The sequence below is a fragment of the Lissotriton vulgaris genome, chromosome 5 (assembly GCF_964263255.1).
Source record: "Lissotriton vulgaris chromosome 5, aLisVul1.2, whole genome shotgun sequence".
NCBI lineage: Eukaryota > Metazoa > Chordata > Amphibia > Caudata > Salamandridae > Lissotriton > Lissotriton vulgaris.
The window spans coordinates 1,183,727,311-1,183,741,076 of NC_141693.1; the positions used below are offsets into that span (position 1 = coordinate 1,183,727,311).

General features: G+C 41.3%; 2 protein-coding genes across 2 annotated transcripts in view; both read left to right on the plus strand.

Moving 5' to 3' along the window:
- LOC147712232 (scavenger receptor cysteine-rich domain-containing protein DMBT1-like) overlaps window positions 1-5,688 on the plus strand; it is a 64,891-nt gene extending 59,203 nt beyond the window's left edge. The window contains exon 5 of the mRNA XM_086919273.1: window positions 5,542-5,688. Within this exon, the coding sequence (XP_086775399.1) occupies window positions 5,542-5,688 (147 nt within the window). The remainder of the gene's footprint in view (window positions 1-5,541) is intronic.
- The window catches only part of LOC147712229 (scavenger receptor cysteine-rich domain-containing protein DMBT1-like), a 1,653,398-nt gene that overhangs the window by 269,572 nt on the left and 1,370,060 nt on the right, over window positions 1-13,766 (plus strand). The gene's annotated exons all lie outside the window — the stretch shown is intronic.

Genomic DNA, 13,766 nt, shown 5'->3' on the forward strand with positions numbered 1-13,766 from the left:
GTGCAACCGTTTTATTCAACGTATGTACAATACCATAAGAGATAAATAACGTTTTCATGGCATTTTCACGAGGTCCTATTTGGAGAAAATGATGCATGGAAACAGAGTAATAGGAATAAAAAATAATTCTTAGAAACAGTCACCAAAATGTCGTTGCTAGTTATTCCCCATGGACTACTGATACAGTAATTATTAGGTGCAAAAGTAGAACATTTACAATGCTCACACATGAGTTGCACCAATTATTGTGAAGGTTCGAGTAATTAGTTATTTTAAATATTCTGCAACAGCTACCACTTGCACATCATTTTGAGTATGTATATCACATGTAGGCGATATAAGCTTGCAAAGTGTCAAAAGAGTGAATTCACAACGTGCTTGCTTGCTTCACAGATCTGTGTGTAATTTGCAGGACATAAATTTGGACCGAGGCAAGGCCTACTCTCAATATCATACTTCCAAGCTCAACTAAACGAGTACCGTTATGTTGGATTGCAGTAGCACATTCAAGGTACACCCGTACACAACTACAGACACGCTCCTGATAGTGCACCGCTTCAGAAAGCCACTATCACTCTTAAGTTCCTAACGAATTCTTTCACCAAAAGTAACATGTTCCATATTAGACACCTCTGACCTTTCAAGTTGGTTTTGTCTTCAGATACTCTACTGCAGTTTTGCATATTTGATTGTTTATCAACTCAGGCAAAGCCCATTTTGTAAATACAATAAAAGGATTTTGCATTTTTTTATGGACATTTTTATTAACTCTACACTCCTCTGAATTTCTCTGTATACACTATGAGCAGCAATTTAAGTCTGAGATAGGTTGTTTGAAGCTCAATATGGTTTCTGAAATTCTGAAATGTCATGCTGCTGTAAGCCACAGGGGCCTCAAACCTGTGCTTTATCATAACTCATAACTTTACTCTTAGCACATTTTTGTTTTATCCATAGACATGGAAGGTTCATTTCTTCATTTATTTATTTATTGGTTTAAGATCCTTCAGGGTGTCACTCCACTGGTACAGTTGAGGGTCCTCCAGATGTGCTTCACTAGCTGTAAATTACAGTCTACTGAATCATACATATTAGGTTTTGTGAAACTGGTATTCAGAACTCACATATTCTAAAGTGTTTTATGAATGTAATAATGAAGAGAAAGGAGTTCTGGTGAAATAAAATATTGGCCTAAGATCGCACAATTTAAGCAGTAAACCTCAAGTTCTTCTAGTTTTCTGGTGTCACTTTGTACAAGTCAGCCACTAATTGTAGGATGACCAGATTTCGAAAAGCAAAAACTGGGACAGGCCAGAAACAAAAGTAGAACTGTATCCTTAGGATTAATTTTTATGCCTGGCCAGTCCCGTTTTTTTGTGATATATATTGGTATCACCTACGGAAGTCGCTGGTAGGTAGTTATAGTTAGGACACTGTTTCCATAGGAAAATCACTTTTTGACTTGCCTATATCCTTGGCTCCAGTAGACAAATCTTCTAAAAGCAAGCATTGGCATAGCCAATAGGTCTCGCCTTTGGGACCTTATAAGTATTTAGTTATGCAGCACAATATCCTTGATGCAACAACATCAACTGTTGCATGGCTAAACATTTATACGGTCCCAAAGGCGAGACCTATTGGCTATGCCAATGCTTGTTTCCCTTTGTTCTGAACTAGAGTGCATTTATAGTGAGTGTAGAATGTACTTTTTACTTTAACGTTTTATTGATTAACTGATGCATTTTGAATGTTAGGAATTTGTAAATTGAATGTGTACTTCAAGGGCTGTTGGAATCAGATTAATTTAAAATATTTAAAAATCAGTTTGTTCTAGTGTTGTGTATAGTGTTAAGGGGGTTGCTGGTGCTTAATAGTGTTGAATATTAAGTGTCTGTGTGGGGTGGTGTAGATTTATTTAGTGTGCGTAATTGAACAGAAAGAAAAGCCTGGCCTGGTGGGAGTGAAAGGTTGGAGAAAAAATAATTTAAGGAGGCAAAAAGTATGTGTACACGAGGGGGGTCCTCTAAAGCAGAAGAGGGGAGCGTGGGTGAAATAAATAAGCTTTGAGGAAATCCTCCTTTGATGTATGGTTTTGAACAAAAAATGGAGGCCTATGCATGATATTTATTCTATGTCTATGCTGCTATAACAACTTATGCTATGTCATATTTGTGAACTGCAACGGGTGTGCAAGTTTAGCACTGATGTCTCTAATGCCTGTTCATGGCTGTAGTGTCTGACCTTAAGGAATTCAGGCAGACACAGTGATTGTTATCATGCACCTTCTTTATTTGCTTCCTTCGTCTTCCTATCCCAACGGCTAACTGAGCCACTGCCCCTTGGGCTCCCAGCTCCTCCCTTTCCGCCCGCCCTCGTCCCTCATGCGGGCTGGTCCTAGTGCCTGACCAGTTTGGTCACTGGGCACTCTCACTGCTGTACCCACATCATTACATCTCCCCCCTCTGTGAATAAATGAAAAAGAAAAACTTCAATGAAGCGATACGGTTTCGTGATCACACGCCTGGGGCGTGGCTGGAGGTTGGCATTGTCACTCTCGGTCTCATCGGCAGTCTCTGTCGGTAACTGACTGTCAGTTGGCAGTGTCTCTGGGTCTCTTGGCTCCAGTTTCGGTTCAGTCAGTAGCTCTTTGACCTTTGGTCCGCACTTCTTGAAGTACGTCACGTTCCTGGTAAATCTATTCCCGTCAGCTTCTGCATTGATCATAGTTCCTTTTTGTTGTATTACTTGAAGTGGAACCTCATGATATTGGCAATCAGTCTTTCTGTGCTGCTCTTGTCGTGCCAGCACCCAGTCTCCTTCTTGGATTTGAGAGGTTGTGGCATGGCGCCGTTCATCAGTGTAGTCTTTCATTCTTTCCTTCTTCATCTTGTCTCTGGCTGCGATCTCCTCGTGATCAGAGTCAGAGTCCAGTTTGTGCGCTGTCATGCTCATCATTGGTATCCTGGTGCACACTGGACGTCCTAGCATGAGAGTGGCAGGACATTTGCCTGTGGTGGAATGAGGCGTGTTTCGGTATGCCCGCAACACCTCGTCGAGTGCTGTCTGAAGGCTCTTTCCGGTGAGTTCCGCTTGCTGGATGGTCTTTTTGATCGTGGCCATGAAACGTTCGATCATTCCGTTGGCTTGTGGCCATAGTGGTGTGATCTTGCGGTGTGTGAAGTTGAGGTGCCGGGTCAAACTCAGCAAAGTCATGGCTGTTAAAGGGGGGTCCATTGACTGACTTCACCACTAGGGGAATGCCCCATGCGGCAAAGACCTCATCTAAGATCGGTATGACACACAATGCTCTCGTGGAAGTACACAGTTGTGCGATGGGAAATCTGGAATACTCATCCATGATGGCCAGCACGTATTGTCCCGATTTGATTGGCCCAAAGAAGTCAACGGCAATGTGTTGCCAGACACCCTCCGGTAGTGGAGACATTTGAAGTGGTGCAGGGGGGTCCGGACGACTCACTAGTTGGCATTGCGGACAGTCCTTCAAGGTCGTCTCCACCATCAGGTCTAGTGTTGGGAACCAGACTCTTTCACGGAGTGCTCTTTTTGTGGCCACTATGCCCCGGTGTCCCTCATGCGCTAGGTTGATGACCCCTTGTCTGAGTTGTCGTGGGATTACTATTCTGGTGTCTCGTAAGATGAGGCCATTTGCTGCTATCGACAGTTCATCATTGATATGTTTAAATGCCGCCATTTCTTAGTTGTTTTGTCCATTGCTTGGAAACAAAGACACGAGTCACAGGAAGGGACGATCCGACAGACAACTTAAATGTTACCGATGTGGATATGACTTCCCACATGCAGATGCCTGTCCCGCACTAGGACAACAATGCCGAAAATGTGGTAGAGACAACCATTTTGAAAACATGTGTGGGGCAGTATCGAAGAGGGACAGACACAGACGACGCCCACCCTCAAACAGTCGTCATCATGTCAGAGCAGTCCAGGACAGACGAGACTCATCCTCAGGGTCGTCACAATCTAGCTCCCTCTCCTGCAGGACATACCAATCGCGGCGATCATCATCAAGGGAATCTCGATCCCCATCGCCCACCCCCCGATATCGAAAGGAATACCTCTACCGTGTAGCTGACCTGGATCAGCTAAAAAAATACCAACTCTTAGACATCAGAGTTGGCTCCCACCACGCCAAATTCGTGCTAGACAGTGGAGCAACACTAAACTATCTACCAGTTTGGTCACTGGGCACTCTCACTGCTGTACCCACATCATTACTATGGCCTTAACTATTCACCTACAGGTTTGTTTCATCTGTGGAGCGTGTGCGTGCGTACACTGTACAGTTGCTTCTTCAAGGGGGGGAATGCACAGAATGCTTGCGCCTGATCGCGGAATTAAGTTGTGCACATTTCGCCAGATAATACAAGCAAGTAGATCAGAGGTCAGAAAGGGGTAAAAGGTGCACAAATCTGGTGCAGTCACCCTTATTCTGTACCATGTTTATGTTTCATCTTACTACATCTCAAAATTGCGGAGGGGGGTGTTAGTGGTGGGGTACAGATTAAACTGATAATATTGGCCCTGCAAAAAAAAGGGCGGAGCAGTTGTTTGTCTCAGGGCGGAATTACTCACAATTTAGATGGCTGGCTACAGTCTTTGACATGACTTATCATAATAAATACTGCATGCGCTCAGAACACGTATCACGTTGCCTAGATAGCTTCAGCCTAATCAAAGATTTCAGTAAAGAAAAGCACAACACGGCACCCCCGTAGTTAGCCTGAAAAATGAAGCCAGGAGCCCACGCTGCACACACATTAACGGATTCAACAGATCAAACGAAGGAGATTACAATAACACATTTTGTTTAAGCATTCTTTGCAAAACAGATGGTTTACCGATACAAATGAAAGTTACCAGCAACATTTACCGTTGAATCTTTTTTTAATTGGCTTTTTCCCAATGTAACAGATTGCCCTTTAAAATTAAACGGGTACATTACGAAAACAAGGACAGAAACATGAGGCATTTTTCTACATAGGTGGCAAGGTGGCACTCTCATCCCCACCTCTATACTTTGCTGTCCTGTCTGTGGTGTCCCCAAAAATTAAATTGTATTTCCATTAATATTTATTCTGTATGCTCTACCTCAGGCGCATTGAATGCAACGGTTTTGTTGCATTTACTAATGTATTTTAAAACGATATTCATTGCTCAAAAAGGCAAAATAAATCTAGAGTGTTACTTTTAACAATCGCAAACAGGCTAATAGCTTTTTCTACCTGGACAATGCCACAAAGAATGACACAACTGAGATCTTGCTTCCTTTGAGTAACACCTCACTTTAGGAATAGCATTCCTGACAACATCCTTGTGTGACCCACCTACTCCTATGCGCTATGTAAAAATGCTAGATGTCAATGAAGAGTCCTTTCTCAATATGTCTACACAGACCAGTTCAGCAGCTATTGCATGCTATTTTCACCTATAGATCTTATAGAGATATATCAACATTCTTTCTTTTCTCACAAAGTAATGATTGTCAATTCTTCCATGTCCTAGTTGGTGGAGTATTCCAAGGCAATGTATTTGAATCTTCGATATCCTCACAAAAAGACTCTGGCTTATTCAAAAAGAAACTATGAGGTTCTTGGTAGGACTGTCTGCAATGGATCATATTACTTCATCAGCACTACTTCCGATTCATGAGATATTAAAATATAACTGACGGAGACTTGAGTAACACGGTCGCGTCTGTGGATGTAAGCTTTCCAATTTGTATGGTTGGCAGGCTATTGAAGAGCCGATTTCCGCATAAGTGCACACGATTTCAAAAGAACCCTATATATAACAAGTGGAGTTACAATGGAGGAGTGGGGCCAATAACCCTGACAAGTAGTGGTGGATTGTGGCTTTGGAAGACATCTTGTCTAATTCCTTGTGCAACACCTAGTCCTGAGGATGGTCTCGGTGAAAAGTAGATATTAGAGACCGAAACGTCGACGCATATACACCGTTTGGTTCACAATTATCCAAACAAGGATTTGTATATATTGTATTTTTGGATTAATTGATTACATGTACAGGAGCACCCTATGTATATATTTGTATATTACATACTGTACCAACGGTGTACTACACTACAGGAAATGTACAAGAAATTGTAGTGTTGTTTTTGTTGCCTATTATTTGAGCCTTTAGAATCTTGAAAAATTAAAACAGTATTTTCTAAATAATATAAAAATTTCATGAAGATTCCATGTTGCTTATGTTTTCTTTCGAAGTAAAGTACTTATATAAGACTTAATATAAATTGTTTAGATATTGGAAATAATTCCTCAAGGAGCTTCTTTCTATTTAAACTTATATTACCCAGTTCCTTGGGGACTATTGGGTTGTCCTGTTTCTATTGAATTAAAATATAAGGCATTGGGTCTAGTCCATAAATCAAGGCATAACTGTAGATAGACGCCGTTGTCTGAGTTTTTCAACTCCTGACATCTTCTGTTGCATTTAATATCAGCTGATCACCATCTAGTGCACCTTCTCAAACTCAAACATGTTCAAACCGGTTGCAGAGCTATCTCGATTCTGCTGCATCTTTTTGGAACCCCTTACCCCTGCTGTGCAGAAGGAAGATAATGTATTAAAATGTAAAAAATCTCTAAATGCTGGCAATATCTCCATTAGCAATTCACTATGACCCTTGTCAACCCTTCAGTTTTTGACGGCACCACCATGTTTTCATTTAATTTGTTCAATTGTATTTCATTTTGTTTTATCTTGTATCATGTTGTATTATGTAACAGTTTTATGTAGCGCAGACTTCACCACAAGACGTTAGTGGGGGTTGCATGTTACAGTGACAGCAATTTACTAACCAAACCATGCATGGGAATGGCTACAGATAGAGAGAGCAGAAAGGGGAAAGCAGAACAGTTAAAAGGAAATAAATTATTATTTCTACTGCACCCTCGAGTTCAGATTGTGTCTGAAAATCATCGTAGTTTAGGTATACACAAAACAGGTTGATGTTTACTGCTACACGAAGTAACGTAGCTGGTTTCCTGCAAAATATATCTTCAAGAAGAAGCCAGGAAATGTGATTTCATTCCTAATTAGCCACCTATATAGAAAGTGTCCTCCCTATATTTCACAGCATCTACCTCTACAAGAAATGACACCATTTGCTTTCACAGCATGCACCTCTTCTATCATACACCTCCTTATGAGTGACATCATTGCATTTCCCAGCATCCAAATCAACAGGAAGTGACATCATGGGTTAATCATCAAAACTATCTTAAAAAGAAGCCGCCGGACCAGCAGACGTTGTTTCATCCACCTTAGCAAAAAGTGGCACTAGTGCATTTCCCATCATCCACCACTTTGGGAAGTGACAACACTGGGCTTCTGCCAAAACCATTTTTAAAGATGAAGCCAGGCAAGACTTCAATCTCCATCATCCAGCTGCACCGGAGGTAATATCACTGTATTTCAGCATCCACCTCTTGACATCACTTCCTGCCTTATCGCAACTTCAGACAATTCATGATGGCGTGACACTACTCTGACATCCTCACCAAATGCAATATAGACAAGAGCATTGAGAGCATTGCTTGTTGGGGCTTGTTAGAGGCAGGCCTCTGTTCCTCGGCAGCCTAAAAGGTAAGGTATACACATGTACGGTAGCCAGGACCCTACACTGCCCTTCCTGTCAATCACACCCAGATGTAGGCCACACAAATATTCATATAGCTTCCTTACAAAATGTACACCAAACCTCATGCACATCCCTCTAACCACAACACAGCCTCAAAGTACCCACCAGACATTCTAACTCATGCTTATTAGCGCATTCTTTGTAATTTTCCACCCCACATATTGCAGACCTCATTACCTATCACATCATGACACAGGCTTCATTACAGAAACACGATTCGATTCTCCCCCACATTCTTGTACACCCTGGATGCTCTTGTTCCCACGAGCTGTAGCAGCCATTGTGCAGACCACACACAAGAAAGGAGGAGTTTGTTGTCATCCATAGGGTCTAACACCTTGGACAAACAAGTGAGACTCAACTACCTGGGGCCCCTCATGTGCCCCTTTCCATTCTTTGAAACTGAACCCGCTGCCTTATCTTCAGACCTTCGGCTAGAGTAAGGACTTCATTGACAAATTCTCAGATTTCCTGACCAATTCAGCCATCCAACACACCCACTCCTCCCTTCTGGGTGACTTCAACCTTCATAAAAATGCAAACTCATTAGAACAAAATCTTTTTTGCAATTACCTCATTGTGGTAGAGTCCATCAATCAGCTAAAGGTTATATTCTTTACTTGTTCTTCTCTACATCATTGACGGTGCTTCCCCATCCCACTCAGAATCAACACCAGACGTTCAAACCCTAAAAAAGACTTCTCTATTGACAAGCAAAAGCTTGATCTCATTTCTTGCCTTCTAAACGTCTGACATCTACACCATTCCTGCATTTATTAACAGTGCTCATCGCACACATGTACCAGCTGGCTCCTGCTTTGAAGGAGACCAGTCAGCAGCCCTCCTAGAGGAAAGTAACATTTATGGTAACATTTCACATTCTACTGTAGAATTTCCTAAAGAAGAAACTTTGAACTGGCTTGCCTTAGCCGAATGGCAGGATAGTCTTGGCCTCATGGTATTTCTTGCTTCCAATTAAGTTCTCACTTTGGCCTTGGCATCTAACCTGTCTTGTCCGGGAAACAGCATTACACTGCATGCCTAACGATGCATGTGATTACAACGTGGTTGTTACAACAACTGCGTTGTTACATCCCAGTACCATTACAACGCAAGTTGTTACAACGACTTGCAGTAGGGGGCGCTCTAAGCTAAGGAATAGTATAATTTACTGTTCCAACACCTTCCCTACTATTGCACACACTGGAGTTGGAATAGTAAATTATACTATTCCAACATCCAGCGCCCCCTACAGCAAGTCGTTGTAATCGCATGCGTTGTAAACACATGCTTTGTAGTGGTATATATTCACCTTGGCCAGAATGTGGAGAGGCTGTCTGCAGACATTAATCAACTAACAGTGCTAGTTGTCCTAGACTTGGTCTTGCCTGTCGGCTCCTTTGGCACTCTGTCTAAGGTAGACAAGCTAAAGGATTTGTGTGGTTGAAAAGGATATAAGAACAATCTTCTAGCATTTCAGAATTAAGTAATCGACTTCTTGATTGTGCACCATTATGCTGTAAATATCAATGGATTTGCCAGACTTATGTGGGGGAACTGGTTGCAGCAAGAAGAAGGAGCACATTTCCTAATCTTCTGTTGCTTCCAATACACCAACACTTGAAGGGCTCCGAAGGATACATTTGATTACATGTGTACCATAATGTTTATAAAGCTTATCCTGAACACTGCCAGCACCCTCCCTGAACAACTTCAGGGCTTCAAATTCTCTAACGATTAAATCAAAAACCTAGTGTGCAGCTTGAAAAGTATGTGTTATCCCATTCCCTAATGGCTGAAATACCATTCGATTAACCACTTGTGATATGAATTAGAAACTCTAGCCACTTCCGAACCTTGCTTTGGTTTCAGACTCCGTTAATCCAAGGTTACTGGATTTTATAATGATCTACACACATGTTTGTCCTGAGCATCCAGAGTTGTACTTGAAAGGACTTAATTTCTTCATATTCCTTAGTCACTGAATTCCTGCATCAGCTCAATATCAAATGAATTAAATCTATGCATGTTCATGTGGAAATTAAATAATATCTAGGCAAAGAAGTTCATCAAAAGCCTCATACTCAATTCCTGTGTGGGTGAGCTTACATATTGTACTTTTACTTCTCTCTATAGATTTTCCGACTACACATACCACGCCCATTGCCAGGAACACTACTGCACCAGGTAAGATCAATCAATGAGGGCATTTCTGTTGATACAGCGCAAGGACTATCGATGGAGTAATCAACGAATATTGGAATTTTTAGAGAGTATAAGGACAAGAGGGAACATTAAAGTATTCGTAAATGGCGTGTGATCAGTGTAGGACATCAGAGTAGCAACTATCTCTTCTCAATGTACGTGGAACTGATGGATACGGCTTTATTGCTAGTGGCTTTAAGGATTTAATTCCAACAAAGCAACCAAAAGCTTCAAGGTTAGCTGGGGTATGCCTCTAAAAATAAGACTCCTGCCCTGAAACACAGCTCCCTTTAGAGATTCAGATCCCAAAATTCCCTGACAAGTAATAAAGTTTTAGGTTGGTTCAACACATCACCTGTGCAATGAAAACAGCAAACATTCGCCCATCCAACAACTAGGTATAAAACACTGGTAAGCAGGTTTCCAGTCTTGATGGGACCTCCGCAAACAACTTTAGAGCCTTGCTCAGACACGCAGATATGCCTGGACTAAGTCGCAGACCAGTTTCTATTACCCATTCTTTAATGTCCCACTAAAAGGTCTCTTACACAAGTCCATATATACAGGTGGTAGCATATCAATCCGCCCCAACAAAATTATTCTGCTAAATCAGGGACTGTCCTGGGTTTTGGAGCCCAGGTTGTGCTTATAATGGCTTGTTTCTGTCATATAAATAAAAAAGCCAGTTACTGTGTTGAAATAGAACACCACACTGATGAAGGCTACGAAATGCTATGAGGGGAAAAGTCATCATTGTTTTAGAGATTTATCGTGACTTAATTGCGCTATCTGTGTAGCATTAAGTTGATTGGCATCTGGCAGTCAATTAAAAAACTTGCAACAGCCCTGAAATAATTACGATACATGTGAACGTCTTTAGCTAAAGTCTATTTTTATGTTCATTAAAAACTTCACAGCAAAACTACCCTAAGAAACGCCATGCAGAATCAATGGTTCCGTTCAGTAGAAAGAGCTTTACACATTGCTATTCTCTTAGCACTCAAAGCTTATTTGCAATTTTTTGGCCCGGGGTACGAATTACATCATCATAAAAATGGTCACTGTATGGCACAGGCTGTCCAAAGTTTTGTTTAGGCCATTTAAGCTCGTGACTGTCACATTCTGTTGAGCCCAAAACCTGATGTACAACTTGGTTGCTAATTGCGTACATGTGCTAGTGACACATGGAAGAATGGGGAATCACATAATATTTGTGTTATTACCCATTCCTGCGTAATTTTACTCAAACCGTGCACCCACTAATTTGCGAATTCTCACATAATTGGAAATTAGCAGGTGCTTAATTTAAACCCGCAAAATGTGGGAACAACGTGATTGTGCCCTTTGTGTGCCAGACAGCTCCAAACCTGTTGACCTATTGATACTTATCTCACCATAAACAGTTGACTGGCATTCACCTTGGTCATTCAATTGCCAATCAAGTACTTCTTGTGTTCATGTGAGAAGACAGACACCTTGTACTTCAATCTCCCTCCAAGGTCTTTATTCTTAGGTCCCGGAGTCATATCCAGTATCTCTGTCCGCCAGAGTTACACATACCGGGGTCTTCAGTGAAATTTAGGGGAAGGGGTACGTACAACGTTACTAGTATTTAATGTGGTTCTCTAAGAAATGAGGAATTATCATCAAATTGGTATTTCGTGTCCAGATTGAACTGGTTATTCCTCATTTAACTATTTCAAACCGAGCTTGACCTGAAAGCAAGTAGGGTTCACAAACGAAAGACACAGAATTCAGGAGCTATCACAGATCTTTTGATTTTAGGGGAGGCCAATAAGACCTTTTACCGACCGATCTAAATTACAGAGGAGTTCGTAATGAGGTTGTATGAGTATGTCATTAGACCTTTGGAAGTCTAGTTTGTGCTGAGCGATAACTGAATTTAGGGGTTGTTGTTGCTATTGAAATGGAGGCGATTGATCCGAGAATCACAGCATACCACAGTATTTTTGGCGCTGACTCGAATAGTGGTTACAGCTTTTCAGATAAGCTGTGGATCCCTACAGTGGATAACAAGAACATTTATGACCTGTCCAGTTACACCATGTCATCCAAGGTTCAGGGGCATCCTGTATAACGTTTAAAGTGAGTGGTTTGATTTGGGCATGGAATTTCCCACCAGTGATAAATGCATATGTCATAGTTTTATGAATAAACCTTGACTAGCAACCTCTCCAATGTGTCTCATAACAACCAATCTGACTAATTAACACTAGTATAAACATATTAGTTAAAAAGCTAGCAAAAGTAAAAATAGACTGTACACTTCCATTATCATTTGGGCTCAACCAGTCAAGATTTGATCTGTGGGTGTACCTTTTTATGGTTCTGTATTACAGTAATGCCAACACAGACTCCAAGGTTGGTGCGACATTGAATTATAAAAACACATTTGAAATAGTGCACTTACATTTTATACATTGGGTGTTGGAGAGTGTTTGGTTCAATACAAATTTTAGAGCCTTGAGGTTCTTGCTGCACACAAACGTCTTGGCCAGACTTCCCACATATCAATCAAAGTCACCGCCATTTCATATTGCAAGGGAATAAATTAAGAATGCCCTTTTCACCAATGATTTTTATGTAATTATGCAATCTTAATTATTTGTAATTGGTAATCAACAGTTCTATGTGGCTGATCTGTATGCAATGGCCCACACTTAGAGGAAAGCAGCAATGAAAATCAGCCAAATGATTTACTCATGCAATATTTCATCAAAGATCTAAAAGGCTGACAATTTTGAATTGTGCCAATCAGGTTGAAATAGTCCATATTAGCTCTCCTAGCTCTGTCACCATTTCCACCCATAAGCTGTACATCTATCTTATGGAAATATGCACCAAGATATTGCCTAATTGCATTCTGAACGTTCGTACCTTGGAAGCATGGCGGAAATAGCACTAAAAAGGTTTACAGCCCCTATCCTCCTCTTACAGGGAAACCCCCAAATGATGTCCACAAGGAAGGGATAATGCGGGTATTTACAGAGTACTTACTCATGAGAGGTCAATTTGAATTGACTGCCAATAGTATTAGAAAGGTATCCACTGACTCTGATTCTTGCTGGTAATTCTATCTTCAGATTAGTGCTTTGACTGTAAGTCTGCTGACCTAATTGAGCTATTTGTGTGAGGAACTTTCATTTATGGGAACATGATTTATTATCCTGATGCTAGACCCCAAGCCTCCTTACCATGAGAATCATGCGACCACAAGTTTAGAGTTTTCCACAGAAGCCTGTGCTCTCCATTGGGTAATGCGGGGGAAGGGATTAACAGAGAGAGAAAGAAAAACAGGCAGCACCTAACTGGTATTGTTAAACCATGTCCAGAAGGTAAGTGTAAACAGGTCAAAGTTTACAAACTCCCAGTATGGCATAGAAGTCCTATATAAAGGATAGGAAAGAGTGATTATAATTAGCAGACAAAGTTGACCCCTCACACAGAATACTCCAGTCAGGGAATGGCCAGGTCTCACAAGATGAATGCTGGTAACAAACTGAAGGAGTACCATGGATACCTTCAGCAACTCGATAACATGGAGACTGGAGGAGACCGCTATGTTGTGTTGGAGGACGTTGAGACAGGAAACACCAAATAAGTACACAGGAAGCAGCATTCCATACACATAAAATCCAACTCAATCGAGTTGTTCAGGTGAGCACAAACACAGTAGTAAATATAGCAAGGGAAAGAAACAGGGAAGGAAAGTTGAAAACCACAAAGATGCAGGAAAGGGAATATGGAGGTACAACTATGCAGTTGCAAGGCAACAGGCATCCCCCATTGCCCCATATGCTACCCTGGAAGCACTGCTTAACCTCTAAGCATTGCTCCG